The 17,770-nt window shown below is 39.6% G+C and overlaps 1 protein-coding gene across 1 annotated transcript in view; it reads left to right on the top strand.

Moving 5' to 3' along the window:
• Positions 1-17,770, top strand: part of LOC310957783 (receptor-type tyrosine-protein phosphatase mu) — a gene marked incomplete at its 5' end in the record, with an annotated part of 160,805 nt that overhangs the window by 39,236 nt on the left and 103,799 nt on the right. The window contains 2 exons of the mRNA XM_083928513.1: positions 2,017-2,139; positions 15,009-15,283. Coding sequence (XP_083784639.1) covers positions 2,017-2,139; positions 15,009-15,283 — 398 coding nt within the window. The remainder of the gene's footprint in view (positions 1-2,016; positions 2,140-15,008; positions 15,284-17,770) is intronic.

Genomic DNA, 17,770 nt, shown 5'->3' with positions numbered 1-17,770 from the left:
AAGTTTTAAAAGTAAAAGTTTTTGGGGAGGGTGAAGGGGGGGGGGGGCAGAATAGGGGGTATGGGGTGTGTGTGTGTGGGGGGGGTGTATGTGTGCATGTTATCCTGATTATATGTACATGTGTTTTTATTTTTTGGTTATTATTTTTACTTATTATTTCTTTTTGTTTTGTGTTATGTTTTCTGTACACCAACTAGTCTGTATGCGATGTTTGTTTGTTTGTTTTAATCAATCATAAAAAGTGGATCGAAAAAAGGAAAAGGATTCATAATGCAGATATGAGTAGATTGTTGTGTTAATATCAATCATATGCCTTTTTCATAGCAGACATTTTAAGTTTTATTAATTTAGCTTCACGTGTTTATCAAGGTATAGCTACTGTAGCTATCTGAGAGCAACACTCACGCACACACGGTTAAGGGGAGAAAAAAAATCACTATTGAGGTATGAAGATTTAGTTAAAGCTAAATTAAGCTGTTTTAACCCACAGACACAGCAGAAATACTGAAAATCAAACTCCCCACAGCTTTTACCCTAACACTTTGATTTGGCTAACGTGTTAGCAAACAACTGTGCGTCTTGCTGGCTTTGGCTTAAACAGAGCAACATGTCATGGACATGTCTCTTTGAGTCTAAACTTTTTGTGTCTACTTCTTAATTTAAAGTAAGTCTTTCATTCAGGTTTGATGTGCTAACTCTTGAGAATAATATCCAACTCTCTTTGGTTTGCTCACTTGTTAGCTTCTCTCTGATGTTTCACGCAGCAGGAAACCTAGCTAAGACACAGGTAGTTAATAGCTTTTCAGCCTAACACATTTCTTTGGTGTACTGTATGTGTGAGCTGTAGGCAGCGATTTCTGGAAAAGCTCTCGACAATCCCTCAACCTTTTTACCTGTGGCACTTTGGCAATCTCTCCCTTTTTCCATGTCCACCCCCTCAAAAAACAGACAAAGCAGCAAATATATCATTAGCAGCTGCCCTATGGAGCTGCATATTAATTATCCCGTGTTCTCCTCGTTTGGCCACTCATTTGCACGTGTACTGTAAATGTCACCAGAGAGATAAATGAGAAAACAAAAAGCCCGGCTCGTAGCCTTTATGCAGCAGAATGTCAGAGGGAGCTTGTAAGAGATGAGATATTGGTTTTGGCCTGGCTCAAAGGACATTCCCAGAGGCAATAAAATTTGTATGTCAGTTGTGTTTAGAAACTTATTAGCAATGTGCAGGCAACATTTTCAGACAACATTTGGATTCTGGCAAGAAGCCGGATCATATACAGTGTATTTCTTGTCAAAAAAAGTCCCAATGTAATCATGTAGCTGACATAATATCAAATTTGTGGTCATCTGCCTGCTCGGAAAACAACATCCCACTGAGCAAATACCACCTTTAGTTTCACATTACTTTACTCAGAATGAACTCCTTTCCAGCAACATATTCTGACATGTTTTTTTTGTGGATTTATGAGTGGATTGAAAAGCACTTTGGGGGGGAAAAAAGCTCAACTCTCACATTCTCTGTGGCCTTTAAGGTGTAAGGAATAAAGGAGTATTTGTATTAATCGATCACACGCCAAGCCTGGTTGAAGCCTGGCCCTAATGGTTGCTTGCTGTCATTTTGCAAGCAGCTTGTAAAAAGGATTAGAGTGGCTCTGTGGAGTGAGGGCGCATGAACAGCAAAGTTCTGTGGCCAGCGAGGAAAATAAATCAATTTATCCCTGATGGTGGTGCAGTTTTGGAACATAATGCCTAACGATGATGGAGTTTGGACACTTCATACTTGTCATTGTGAAATTGGACTGCCGTGTTGCTAATGATGGTAATGTATGTTGTGCCTTACCCACTACAGTAATCCTTCACTCTGTCTCACTTAAATGCATCTCATTGTCTGGCATATTGCATTATGAATACCGCTGGGTAAAAAAAAGAGGAGAATTTAATTTATATATTCATTCATTTGAACGGCAAGTTAATGGAAAACCGTATAACACTATGAATTTCTTCCTTTTGTCACAGGCGACTGTAACTTTGAGAAGCCGCTGGAAGCATGTGGGTACAGCCAAGGTAGAGAAGATGACCTTGACTGGGAGCAGGTCAATACCAGAGAGAAGCCTTCATCAGATCCATGGATGCCCTCAGGTAAGAACAGTGACAGCGGCTAGTGAAGAGGAGAAATGATGATTCTGTCCCCCTACAGAGAATACATCACTGCAATAGTCTGCACATTTGACACTGTTTTGTGTAGGATGCATTGCATAGGACAAAGATTATTTTTACCTTTTTAAAAAGGTATTTGAAGAATATCTTATCATACAACACAGTGGCTAAAAGTAGAAAGAGGATCCGCATGACATCCGCCATTGGCTAAGAGTATCCTTGAACGTAACAATATTACTTGAACCAAGTGGCCAAGCTATGCGCACACCGGTTATAAATGTTCCAAACATGCGACTAATTTGACAGAACATTTACATGACAAATCTTTATGTGTTATGTTTTTCCAAAGAAGGAGATTTGTCTCTGAATGGATGTTTTTCTGTGATGATTAAGGTGTTTACATGAGATATTTTTCTGATTAGGCTATTAGTCTGACTGAAAATGGAATATGCTATAAGGCTGCATGTAAACAACTTAGTGTTAGAGACTAGCACATATTGATTGCAGCTTATATGGACATATACTGATTTTTGATCTTGTAAGCATAAACTTTAAAGAGAAGACAATACTTGTATATTCTTCTCCAGAGTTCCAACACTAGTTTTTATGCCTCCGTGCCGACGACAGCCGTGGCCAGAGGCATTACATTACCGTCTGTTTGTCCATCCCTCCCATTCTTGTGAACATAATATCTCCAGAACCCTTTGAGGGATTTTCTTCAAATTTGGCACAAATGTCCCCTTGGATGAACTAATAACTCAATAAAATTTTTTAATTATGACAACATTTCACACAAATGTCCGATAGGACAAGGTGATGACATTTTATATCCAGAAAGGTAAGTGCACTTTGACCTCTGAGTTTTTCTGGCCATAATTCAACTCTATATCTGGGGGACAGAAGTCGACACACTTAGTCGGACACTGAATCAGAGACACTAATCCTGAAACTGTGGTGATTGTATATAGTCCCTGCTGCTAGGTTGAAGCTATGTGTGCATCCACATTTTGCCAGAAAATCCACTAAATACCTTTTAATAAATTCATTCAAAATCGTCACTACATATATTATGTAAGTCTGGACCGTTTGAATGTAAACTGCAACTTGATGGAGGTAGTTCTAGTTTTCTCTTGTATTGTCATTATGAGATGTTGGTGCAACTTCTTGCACAGTCAGTGTCTACTCCTCAGGATCTTTGGGACAGTCACATAAACTGAGACAATGGCAACATTTGATATCAAAATACCCAGATCCATTTTAATTAAAGAAGTCTTTTTGTCAGCCACAATTTGAAACTCATTAAAATGCTTTCCCTGCATTCTGTGCCTGTCGCACACAATTTGTCTCTTTAATGTTCCATTGATCGCTTTTCATTTGATTTGAAATGCAGAGATATCACCGCCACCAAGCAGAAGGCACCTAAGGAATTAGACTAATGGAATGACGTTTTTTTTTTGTTATAACAAAGGTAGCGTTGCAAACTAATGGATATTGTTTTCCTCCCCTATCTGACGCCTAATCTCACAAAGGCTGCATCACAGATAGATTGCACTGGGGCCCCCCAGTGACAGAGGGGGAATTAATTAGCAGGCCCTCACTAATTTTAAGCAGCCAGTGCCCAGACCTGTTTGTGTGTACATCAGAATGATGTGTGTTGAACCGCCCCAGAGAAATTGCTTTCTATGGAGGGGGAAGTGGCTGCTTTTTCTCTTGCAATTGATTAATGTCAGGGCACATGGACGCTGGGAAAAGGTTACTGAAAAATCTGGAAAAGCCTTGACCTACAAATTAGCACAGTCTAACTTTAACATATCTGTCTGGTTAAGACGTGTCCCTGATTGTGCTTCTGAATACTCTTCAGATAGGCTTGTTTTCCACCCGTGTGTCTTGAATGGTGCGTAATTAACAGGTTGCCGCTCTTTCTCCATTTCTCAGTGTGAGCACTCAACCTGCCGTATAAAATTGTATCTCTTTGACCGCATTGAAAGGGATGTGAAATGTAGTGTACTTGACTGCTGAAATTGTTTTAGGGCTGGTGGAGAGGGGGTTGATGGGAAGAAATGCATTTACCATAGCTAAGAGCAGCACTGGGGAAAAGCTATCTGACTTCTGATTGCTGTCTCACTTTCAACCTGTACTTAAGGACCTCACAGAATAGATTGTTCTAAACAGAAGACATTGCTACCTCAAATACTTCCAGAGGTTTAAATATTTAGCTTTTAGTTTGCATTTCAGACGATTCTGCACCTTTTAGGATTTGTATCCCGTGCTAATGTTCAGTGGCAATAGAGTGCTGCAGGTGTGATGTATTTTTGTGAGCTGACCAGGCTCTGGTTCCCTCGACAAAAAGCCAATGGGATTTTTCCATTGGATTTTGGATTATTGCAGAAAATAAGATCTGTGGCAAACAAGTTTATGATACTTATATTTTTTGTTCAGCAAACTTAAACTTTTATTAGCCATACAATAACCACAATCCTCCCTAACCTTAACCAGGTGCTCTACTTGTCTAACCCTAATATATATAGCCATAGTTTATCGCCATGAATACAATCTTTCCCAATCATAACCATATTGGAGCATTTAAAGATGCTGGCACTGGATGTAAAATAAAATGCAATCTGGGATTTTGCTAAATCAATATATTTTGCAATAATGCCACTTTCTGTTTCTAAAGGTTATAAACTTGACAGCTGCACACTTTTAATTATCTGCTTGCAAAAACATGTACAGTATCAAAGCCTTGTGAAATGGTGAAATCATTGTGGTACTCAAATGAGGACTCTCCTTCATTCTGTAAAGCTAATACTGCAACCGAAGAGTATGATGGGCAGATTTTTCTTCCAACATGTAAAAAAACGGCATCGAAACGGAAAAACGAAATGAAACGCAACAAGGAAAACCGCCTTGTAGTCACACGAAGAAGAGACGAGCAGCGCCTGAAACTCTTGGTTGTTTACGACAATCCAGTCCCTACCTAATTGCTACGTCTGGACAGAGAGTAGTCTTGTTTATCCCTCCGCACAGCCCTGATTGCATGCTTTGGCTCCTTTAGGGTGGCTCAGCCCAGTTTTGAGGCTCTGTATGTCTGCTTGGGCACTCCCCAGTGTGTTCCCTCTCCCGAGCCAACTGGAGAAACCCCCGGCAGAACTGTCACTGTCAGTCCTGTGGTTACCAAAAAGCCTCATCTGTCCTGGACACTGATAATAAAAGCATTTGAGCCAAGAGAGCACAAATTCAGCCTTGGAAAATGGAGTTGGATGCACTTCTGTCAGAGTTAGATGTTGGCTCGGATTGCATATTATTTGAAGAGAATATGACCACACTTGAATTAAAGACATATATTAAAAATACTGATTTATGAGTTTCCCCCCTACTCTTTGTTGTTATAAGTTACCCAACATAGTGCAGTAGTCTCAGCGAAGAATGGATGAATCTGACTTGATGTGGAAGGTTGCAGTGTGGTGCTGCACAGTGTGTCCAGATGCCATTAAGAAGGAAACTGTTTTTAGTGAGCCCCAGCTGGTGCAGAGGCTGCCTCTCCTCTGATGGTGTCATGGATGTTGCCAGCAGTAGGCTGCTGCTCCCTGACTCTCCCCTGGGACTCGTTCTGGGGAATAATGGCAAGAGGAGGAGAAAGAAGGTCCTCTAACTGAGATTAATTAGGGTTTCTGTATTATGCCCGGCACAATAGCAAAAGCAGCTCCAGCTAAACGACTTATTGTTGTATTTTTAATGTCCGCTCTAAATATGCTGTGGGAGAGAAATTGAATGTTTTTGTTTCACTGTTGCACAGTGTCTTTGTTTTGATTTCTTGTCAGGTTCATAATGCTTTCATGCAAATATAGCTCATTCTTGGACCTAGAAGGATGCCTTTCTTAGACTGCGGCTGCTGCATATGGATAAGATGGATCATTGTAAAAGTCAAACTGTTCACCTTTATGACCGTTTCAATCAGGAGCTAATGAATTGACAAAGCCCCTCCACCTCACCTGGAGGGTTGTTTACGACGCCGTATGGACTGAAAGAGGACGGTAGCCACTTAAAATATGAGAGGAGAGAACACCCACTGACTGAAGGACGTCAGAAATTTAATCAGAATTTAAATCACATCAGCAAAAGATGGGATTTGCTGTTGAGGAGGGAGGGGCCCTGTCTTCTGAAAATAAGCTAATTACTTTTGAGCCATTCGCAACTTTGTGTGAAAATCACACCTTGCAAGGTGTTGGCAAGGTGGCAAGGTTAAGGAGAAACCCCATTATATGATTAGGGGAAGAAACAGAACAGCAAATTACAACGTCTGATCAATTCCTGAATCAATTCCTGGGAATGACAGACTGCGATTTTCAAATTGGCATGTTTGTGGGGTTAAGGAGTGTACTGTGGTCTGAGCAAACAGGATTAAACAGAATTATGACAGCACACTGTACTGTTATGATGGAGGACATATTTGCATACTGTATCTTTTTTCAACAGTGTGCAGGGTATGTACAATTAAGGCTAATGATGCAGCTAGGTGACTCACATAAACACTGTTGTGTAATGGGTTTGTATCAGGTAAATGGGCCATTATATGACCCATTTATTGCGGTGGAGTGCCAATAGTGCATTCTGCATATTAAGATGACCTATTAAGCCATTACGACTTGCTGTTGATTGACACGCAGTAACAAAGGATGCTGCCATGGAACATAATGAGGGTCAGTTGTTCCACCTGACTAAAATGACAGGGCTCTAACGTGTTCTGCATGATGGATGGTTTCGGGTGAATCTTTTTGACACCGTCAAAGAAACCTGGCAGGTTGCTTCAGACGGAGAGCCCAAATGTATTCAGTGTTGTTACTGTATCAGGCCCCTTTCATGTTTCAATGGACACAGGGAAAGTTCTGGAAAATTGAGTGGAGGCCACGGCCGTTCACATTAACAGCCTAACCCTCACAGCGAGAGCTTTTTTTGATTGGTGGCAGACAGTGAGAATAGCGCTAGTCTTCATTGACATTTCCAAAGCAGCAGCCGTGCTTTTCTGCGGTGGTGACCTCTGTGAATTTTATTAGCAAATGAGACCTGGAGGGTTTGGGTTTAAAGAGCGCCCCTTCATTCTGATTTCCCCCACATAATGATTTTCGCAGAGTTCAGGACCTGAATGGAGGAGAAATAATGAGTGCTAGTCATTATTGCAAATTATATCCTCTGCTCAGACCATCACTCAACTGATAATTAATCTAAATACCTTCAGTCTATAGACTTTGATAATTAGGATCAGACAGTACCCTATTTCAGTGAGTGAAATGATATCAGACTGTATTCCCATTAATAAGACTTTCCTACTCATTTAAGATATAAATGTAGCCACTTCCGGATGTCTTCCGGATGTCTTCAAGGTAAATCAGATTGATATCAGACTTTTTTGGAGTAGGGTCTTCAAAGTTTTTCATTCCTACAGTCAAACAATGAAGCATGACCGCAATTCAAAATGATTAATAGGATTAATTTGACATTTCTGTCAGGTCACTGTTCGGTCTTCTTCCCTTCTTGCCCCAAACCAAAACTTTCTCCTGCTTTCTACAGTGATTTCAAAAAACACTCTAAAAGACTTTATTGCAAGCAATGAGGAAGCTGGCATGTGGTTTTGTCACATTGTAATCCTGAAAAGCTGTGGTTTCTAAAATGGCTTTAATTCTTTCATGAATGCAGGAATTCATACTGTATATCACTGTCGTTCAATGGATTATGGTAATTATCTTTGCCCGTTTCCTCAGGATAATGTCAGAATAGTTATGCTCAGAAAAATTGGCTTTAATGGACAAGACCTATTGTATTGCTAAATAAATAAATAAAAAATAGCAGCTATTTAATGATAAGGTGCAAGAAAACCATCAAATTAAAGTGTTGGTTATTTAGTTGTGTCCAGTTTGTCACCAGGCCTGACACAAGCTGTGACCGGCTCCTAGCTGTTCTGCCAGTGCAAGTGAGCTGACAGGTGAAAGGATTAACCTGATGGAATCCTTCCCCTGGAGTATATCTGTATGGCTCATTATACCATTAAACCACTAAGGCTGTTATTTTGGGTTGCTCAATGTCCAGCTGAGCCAGGACATTTGTGGGTTGGAAAAGTATTTATCCTAGCAGAAAGGGCTTGGAGATGATTTAATATGATCATTTATGGTCTTCCAATGAAATCATATTGTGATTAAATGTATATATATCATAAATTGTGATATGTAATTACATTAGTGGAATTGATAATAAAAAGCACACACTAACTCAAAATTGCCATGTGAAATATTTTGAGTTTGTTTTGCACCAAAGTTCTTAGTAAAATTAGAAACTATTCAATATTTTACATTTGGTAACATTAATTCACACAGGAGTTTACATAAATAGGCTTTACCTTGTGGGTATTTCATAAAGACTTTTTATGTATTCAATTATCAGAAAACATGCTATGTCATGATCGATATATATAGTTATCAAGATTTTAAATGAAAAAAAGATTTGGGCCATATTGTGCAGCCAAACTAACAGGACATTTTCATGTTGTGTGTTTTGTTTGTTCTTAGTTTGACTTTTAGAGAAAATACCACATGGATCAAGAGTTTTTTAAGTAGCCTACAAGTGAAGTTTTGTTTATATAATCGGGACGTACTGATACCATGATCAGATATCAGGCCAGAACTGTACGACTTGCTGCTGCTCATGGAGGAATTGTTGGGTCTCTGTAAATTTATAAATATGTCATAGAGTGCAGTCTAGACCTACTCTAGACCTACTCTATATCTTAAGTGTCTTGAGATAACTTTTGTTATGATTTGGCACTATAAATAAAAACTGAATTGAATTCGATTGAATTGAATACGGACTAAATAGCTGGACTGGGTATCCTTGAGAATTGAACAGATCCATCAAATTCAATTCTTTATTATTACTTTTTTTTAAATAATAAATAATATACATTTACTTTATTGTTATATATTTTTTGTTTTACAAAGTTAGCAAAGCAATGCTTAAGTCAAGCCTGCTGTTTCCTTACATTTAAAATAATAATCCCAGTAAGTTCCACACAGTGAGGCCTACAGCATTAACTAATTGAACACTGATATCAGTTTGGTACTCTGTATTGGTAAATACCCAAAGCCCAGGCATCGTTATTGTTATCCAACACAATCTTGGAACCCGTTTTTTTCATTTTGAAACTTGTAGCATTCAGCTCCAACCAACGCTGACTTGTGACATCATTCGAGGCTTTTTATCAGATTTCATGCAGCTCTGTGTAGGGGTCATGCAAATTTTTCCACATACAGTATACAATAGCGCTCTTCAAGTACACACTTGACTAATGTCAGAAATGAGTTGAAATTGGTCTGAGGAAATTGTTGGGGTCACCATCAAATGTGATCCATTTTTGTGAAACCTCATTTAAGGGCTCTGCCATCAAATCACAATCACACTGATAATCAGTGTATGACGAGTGTTTTCTTTGAAGCAGCCCTCATTCAGGCACAGTGTCCTTGTTAATAATGTACAATATTCTACTATAATGAAAGCCAAACATTTCTCGTTTCTCAGCAGTGTGCCCTTCATTTCTGAAGAACAGCAACATAAATGTATGTAGCATCAGCAGGAACATTTAATAATTTACTAATTCATTTTTTGTCCTTAATGTTCTCCATGTTCAACCATCATTGTAATGGAAGGTGAAGGTGGCCTACATTGGAATAATAATAAATCTGTTCCACTGAATACAATAGCAGAGCCCTGGCCTTTACAGAGTTGCAGAGACAGGCCTTGAGTGTGCAGAGAGCTCTCTATTTTTAATTGGTCCTGAACACGCCATTGTTAAGGCACAAAAGATAGAGAAAGAAGAGGAGAGGGAGAGAAAACACCCATGTGCATCACTAGCACATTAGCACAGCACTAACACAGTGTCATTATAATTTGCTCTTAGTCTCACTGGCTAATTAGCTTGTCATGGTGCAGCAGTTCCTGCAGAGTATGTGGTCATTAGGCTCTCAGAGCATAGAAACTGAATGACAATCAGTGTTCTCCTGTCATCGTCTTCACTTCTGTTAGACAGTGACGATGACAGCACGATGAGGCGGCGCGCTGTCATTAAAAATACTGTATTCTTATGTTTTATGTTGGTCAATAATGAGGAAAGGAACTTTTCCCCTTGAACACTTGTTGTTTTTGGGTTCACTGACCCAAATCAAGACGATTTGTAGACCTCAAATTCGGTGACAGGATTTTCACTGTCATCGCTACAGTTCTGCAACCTGCTAGTGAAAAAGAAATGTTTTAATATTTAAATTTCTATCAAGTCATTGCACATGAATGCTAATAGTCACTGCATTAAGCTTTATTAAACAAGAAGTGACTACTTACAAAGGGTACCTATTGTTTTATTAATATTTTATTAACGTAGTTGGAAAAAAAAGTACAAATGCAGCTTGAGGGATCTGATAGTTTCATCTCTAATTACCAACAAAGAGCAGCGCTGTGTACGGATCTCCTGTGAAACACTGTCAAAACTGTGCTGTTGTGAAATGAAAAGTAAACAGCCTGTTTTAATCATAAAGGAAAGCAGTGGTGCCAACATCTTTGCCTTTGTAACACGAGCTACAACTGAACAATTCATCAACTGATTATTAGTGCTGGTTCACAACACATCAAGGGTTGCTGACGCCTCAAAGGGAGAAAAAACACAACAAAAATGTTCGGGGCACCTGAGCAGATGGCTGAATGTTATTAAAGAGACCTCACAGCCCTCACATAGAGACACCTGACTAAGGTTGGACAAACGCATGTCTCAAAGTCGACTCATCAACTGCCCTTCTACATGTCCCGTACACAGCTTCCTGCGAAGCCTCAGAAATAATTAGCCTCAACACTTGAATCAGACAAACTGAAAGTGAATTATAGATTAAAAAGCTGTGAGAGAACAACAGCGGTCTGTTCGCAATAATGATCATGCTGTGCAGGGCAATCTATAACACAGGAAAGCCACAGTCATACTGTAAAATAGCTAATCACAACAAACACAAGCACAAATATTCTCACACAAACTATTGGTATTCACATTTTGTTAATTCATTTGAATTATGTATTTTCCAAGAAACAACTACTATCACTAGCTTCTGGGCTTTCAGTTGCATCTCACAGGCTTCCTCAGCAGATGGAATTTGCTCAGTTGCCATGGCAATCTCTCAGTTGTCATCATGTGATGCAAGTATGGCACGCTGAAACTACGGATGTATTATTAGAACTGGATACCTGAACCCAAAATGGCGCCTATTTAGTTTATTGAGGATTGCCAAAAAGGTTTCGGGGCCTCAAGGTTTACATACTTAAATAAATATATGTACCAAACTTCCATCTATAGACACACAATGTATATAAGTATGGAAGCAGTTCTTAAGTTCCACACAGGTCACGTGATGTTGATATTGAGATATCTCTGTGACAAAGACTATGATGATGATGATATGTAGTGGGAAAACTCCGGGGGAAAGCTAGTAAGTGGACCTTGAGTTAACATTTTTGGTGTTTTCAAAAACGTCTTGTGCAAACCATAACATCCCTGAAATTCAAATAGACCACTGTTTTATATTTTGACCAAAAGTTTTGTTCATAATGTCATAATACGGCAATTGCTCAGAATTAGAAATATATATATTTTTTTCACCATTTCTCTATACTTTATTCTTTGCCCTGATGAGCCTGGCACCAAAACCTTAATATGCCAGGGAAGTGTATATTTAATCCAGCCACTTCTTGTAAATTAGCAGGTGAACAATACTTGTTTGATGGATTACTTCAAACATTGTCTGCGTATGCACTTTGCCTTTTGCTTCATCTGAATAATATTAAATAAATCAATAATAATGCTGGCTGGTGTAGGCAGGGGCTCACTAACGCATTACTCGCTAGCCTAGCCGTAGTTAACGCACTAGGCTTTTTAGTAACAAACACAAGATCTCTGCATTTTAAAAGCAAAGAACAATTTTTATCTTACAAAGTAAAGTGGCGTTGGCAGAACTACAGTTAATAATCACTGTAACATGACTGTGAGGGAGAACGCCCTTCTGTGTGTCATGATGACCGCTTGAGAAACACTTGTTGTGGGGTTTTGAGCCCTCAGCATTGTCTGTTCCATGATATTTATGAGTAACAGTCGTGTTTGTCTATCTGCCCGCAGCTAATCTCACATACTAATGAGCAATCAGCCTAATTTTTTTAAGGGGGTTATTTATGACCTTATGCTGAGGGACCTATTGTGGTTGGGGTGAGTCACATTTTTTTGAAAAACCTTGAAAAACCTATTTTATTGACTGTTTTGATTTAAAAAAAGAAAAGAATCGGATCTATTTGGTTTGAGAAAAGTCCTTGAAAATGAAAAAAAAAATGTGGTTAAAATAGTCCTTGGATTTCTGTTTTCAAAATATCAGTATGAAGTATTTTTTTTTCTTGAGAACTGATGATAGCCAAATGTAAGCCTCAGTATATTATTGATATAAACGCATGCTTTCTGGCCCACATAATCTGTAGTCCACTTGTGGCCTGTGTGCGGACAATGTACACTTAACAAGCATAGGTTCACCAGCAATATAGCATGGTTTCTCTGGTTTGTCTCTTATGGTTTTTATTTATAAGTGGGGAATTAAATGAGTTCATATTAAAATGCAGCCCTTCGTGATGTGGTGCAAAACATGTGAAGATCCTTTTAAAACAACATTTTGCTACTACCAGGGAACAGAGCCGACTGACTTGGTGTCATCACAACTCCCTGCTCCTCCTCCTCTGCTCCCTCTCCTCCTGTTTCATTGTGTAAACATGACAGAACCCCCACTCGTTATCTGAAGCTGGAGACAGATGGAATTGGGGAGCGTTACAAGTGCAGCAAAACAAGACAAGTGGGCAAGCTCGAGTCATTGATGGAACAAATAGGGTTTTGTGACAGGCTGTTTGGCTTGCACACTCGGGGACCAAGCCTGGTGATTTAGTCAACGTTATTCACCCTTTTTTAACACCATATCTGAGTGAATCACCAGATGTTAAATTTAATGAAGAATATCCACTGCGGTTCAGCTCTGCCTCCCATGTAGGAGAACAGAGCCTTCTGCTAACAGGTTGTTTGTCCCACCTCTAAGCAAAATCTGCCTTCCAATCATTACCACACTTCCAAAAAAAGAAAATGTATTTTTGGCCGTGTCTCAAATGCTGTTACGATTTGTGCCATCTCATTACCAAGCCAAGCTAAATAGGATGATGACAAATAGAATGTGTTCTGCATCTCCTTGAAAGTTTGCCAACATAATAATTCTCACTTGTGTTTTATTGGCAAGAGGGGAGAGAATTAGATTAACCTTTAATATTGAACCAAAGTGATAAAATCTAAATGGGGCTTGGTTGGCAAATATATTTTCACTTATTGATTCCTCATCATTTCCCTTCTCTCCATCATTGGGGAGAAAAACTCTTCTCTTTTAAATCTTCGTACTTTGATGAACGATAATGATTAGAGAGTTTCTATCAATCCAACGATAAGAGCATTTTCTCATTAAGGGTCACATGCTGGAATTCTTAGTGCTAATAGAAAAGGTCTCAGCACAGTCATTCACCTGCTTTCTGCATACTCTTATGAGATAAGGGCTTTTATTTAGATACGGATAAACCTCAGGACTTGATTGCTAGTAATAATCAGATTTTTGTTTTGGAGATCTTTCTGTTATTTTAATTACCACCTGCCCATTAACACCAACAGATCCAAGTTATGTTGCCAGGATTAAAACAGATGAGTATCACATTAGCCTTTGGTTTCTTTCTTTAAAGATACATTACATGAATTTATAATTTGCTTCTACCTCACTTTTAACAATTTGAATCTCAATAGTGTTAAAATAATAAAGAACAAGTTTGGAAAATTAGCTGCATCCAAAGCATACAAGGATAAATAGGACAGTGGTGTATCCTTACACATTGACTTAAAACACATTGAAACATGCCCTGCAAGTGTTTGGATGCTTGTGTTACAGCACCATGCTGCCTTTATGTGTGCATGGGAAATAACAAGACTAAAGGCAAAAGCATAATACGCGGACACAGACACTTCGACCTGTGCAAGATCAGTTTCAGGCATTGTTGCGTCCTGGAATGTGTCACCTGCTCATTGTAACGCAAGGGAAAACTGCAGTCTGAGTGTTGCTTGGCCCCCTATAGCAGAAAACAAACAAGAGAAAGCTGACCCCTTCTGTTTGGGTTTACTTCTGCTCAAAATAACGGCAGCGGACCAGTTTGACGAAGCTCCAGATGAACATATGACAGTTAATCACCTCTACGCTCAGATGCACATCCCATTGTCTATTTTCTTTTTTTTTTCTTTTTTCCTTCTGTGAAAAAAGCACATCAGCACAAGTTTCTCCACAGACGGTATGTGTGTTACTGTGGTCATGGAAACGCTGTGATTAGCTCTATATTGCCCCCTTCACCGGGGTTGCAAGTTTGTGCAAGATAGGCCTGATGTCATTTATGTTTGCATACTTGCGTGCACCATGTTTCTGCCCTTGGAGTCTATAGACTTGCTAGCGGCTCTCCAATCAGTCAATGCCAACATCAGCAGTCTAACATGTTTAATATGATGACGCAGGTGCATCACCAATATTTCCTATTCCAAAAAAATAAGATCAAAAACACTTTTTCTGGTTTATTCATGCCAGGTATATGGGTTTGAAGTTGTATATATGACACTGTGACATGACTATTGCAGGACTTTTTAATACATTTACCTGACAGTGTTTGGTCTGCTGGTTGGATAAAAGCTTCTCAACTCATAAATCCTGTCTTTCATGTTGCAGGTTCAGCCTTCATGATGATGAACACCTCCGGACGCTTTGTAGGGCAGAAGGCCTTACTGCTCACACCACAGCTAAGGGAGAATGACACTCACTGCGTTACCTTCCACTACTATATAGGAGGCAGAGACAACAGCCACCCAGGTCACCTAAATGTCTATATCAAAGAAAACAACAGCCCCATGGGGATGCCTGTTTGGAACGTGTCAGGTCCAGCCACTCGCTCCTGGGGACAGGTGGAACTGGCCATCAGCACCTACTGGCCCAACTTCTACCAGGTGAGGAAATGTAGTCTGAAACCACCTCTCTTTTGCATGTGATGTATCATCACAAAACTGGGTAAGCCAAAGCCATTAAAGTCTGTTCATTGGGTGGAGCACGACACATTATTTGAAAAGGTCCAAACAGTCGCACAATAGCCCATTCAAAACACCTAAGAATATTGATTTCTGAGGCTGCCTCAGTATCCATGGTAATCTATTCTCTCTCCCTTCCATCTGAGCCATTTCTCTTTTTCCAATTCTGAAAACTCATTTTCACTTACCAATGCACATGACTGCTGGCCGGGGCAAGGTGATTTCACACTTGCCTGGCTATTAGTCTTCGCTGGGCTTGTTCCACAAGTCCACCAAATGTTAATTGATGCAGAGAGACCCCTTAACCTCCCTATGGGAGACGGTCCCTCTGTGAATTATTTCATTATGGCCTGGCAGGACTGGTCCACAGTGGAGCCGAGGGTAGTCCCCCCCTGCTTGCTCATGATAACCACCCTGATAACTTGGTTAACAAGGTGCACCACAGAGCTTTTCACTACTGAATACAAGATAGGGACCTTAATGAGAGGCACATGGACAAAAGAAAGAAAAAAAAAGAAGGCGAAGGAAACAGGATGGTGTCCTTTGTGTGACATAATGACGCAAAGCCACCCGGTCGAATGTTATTGTTTGGCTCAAGACACTTAACGATTGGATGAATCTATCTTTAGTGTAGTTGCAAATTGTTGTTTGGATTCATTCAACATGCAGACATTTGTGTGGACCACAAGTCTAAGTGCTAATATCATTGAGAAATAAGACTCTCTTGCTCGGCTTTTATTTGTGAAGTTCAGTTACGTTTACTTTAAGTGACTTTAATACCAGTATGCACCTTTCAGCAAAACATTCATTTGAATTTTAAATTTGGTGATGCTTGAATATTTTGACATGCTCTTTACAGTGTATTTCTGCAGACCTCTGCACGGGGGATGAGCATTTTGGGTTAAAATGACGTGTTGTGCGCTCCAGTGTGTTCAGGGAAATTCCCTACAGCTGTTGCCTGTCAAACACAAGAGGAAGGCGGTTTCAGTTTGCAATTGTTCGAGACCCAAAACTGACACCACTAGTAAATGTGAGGATGCTAATGTGAGGTCCTAGCACCACTCTCAGTCAAGAAAAAAAGAGACCAATGCTTGAAATTGTCACTAATTAACAACATGGTACTAATTATGGGTATCTTTAATTGCATAGTAACCTACGCAATCGTCAAAGGGAAGCCACCTGATACTCGGAAATTATTTTTTAATTACCGGTAAGGCTTTTAGTCATCATGAGCCTTTCAGCCTTTGATAATTACTCTTCTGTCAGGTCATCCCTAAAACTTTTAATTGAGATTGTCATGCATTTCCAAAACTCCTGAACACTAGTCATAAACTATAATTTTCAATAAATGTAATGTGTCTAAATATGTCCTGCACATACTACTCAAAATATGTACTTTGCACTAAGATGAACGCCCATTATTTATACTGATAGTGCGCCAATGAGAGAGAAAAACCCAAATGTCCTCATCTATCTTGATTTCAATACAGTAGAGCCTATGGCAGAGCTAATCAATCCTGCTGTAATGTAGTACTTAGCCAAGTCCCTCGGGGATAGCCACAACGCTGATGTAGACATTGAATGTTGGGTTCACCATGTGTGTCTCTCTAGCAAATGAGAATAGTGAACTTTACCGTGACATCAACAGCTTTCGTCCCATGTGAATATTTTCAGTCTGTGGGTCAGGCCCAATTATGCACTGCACTATCATTGATGTTAGAATCAATTATATCACAGCTATTAGGCAGGCTGACTGATGTCTGTTGCACAAACAAAGGATTTCAATTAGAGTGTGGGGGCTAGTTCATTTGTCTGGTGGCGATATATGGAGTGGTTGGCCTTTTAATTTCCTTTAAATTAGCCTGTAATGAGGCCATAATTGGCACCCAAGACATTCACTTTCATATTTCATGAGACAAAAAAAGAAATTTATAATTAGACAGCCTTATCTGAAGGGATCCTGCCTCCCAGATGACAATGGTTACTATCTCCGCCTTCACATTCTCAGGCTACAAAAGGAATCTCAGAGATGGATGTGCGTGCAGCCTAGTTATGACTAGCAGGACATAAGGTTCTATGTGAGACCATACACTGAACATATCCATTAATATATACCATTCCCTGGAAGATATGGCCTTATATTTAGGGAATAAAGGAATGCAAAACATGTGTAGTCTGAGTGTGTGTGGTGTAATGGGTCTCTGTACCACACCCTGGGTTTGGGAAGTGACTGGCATTCTGTTTCCCTTTTTATCACAGTGCAGACCAGCGAGTACATAACTCTGACATTCTGCGGGGACACGCCCTCTGTCAGGGCTTAGGACCATTTGTTTTGCATAAGAACGTGGTCCTTAAAATAGGGTCATGTTAGTCCCACTCAGCACAGTTGTAGTTGATTTCAGAATTTTT

This window comes from Echiichthys vipera (assembly GCF_963691815.1).
Source record: "Echiichthys vipera genome assembly, chromosome: 15".
Lineage (NCBI taxonomy): Eukaryota > Metazoa > Chordata > Actinopteri > Perciformes > Trachinidae > Echiichthys > Echiichthys vipera.
Note: the sequence above shows the minus strand (reverse complement) of the source record. Positions and strands in the feature narration are given on the sequence as shown.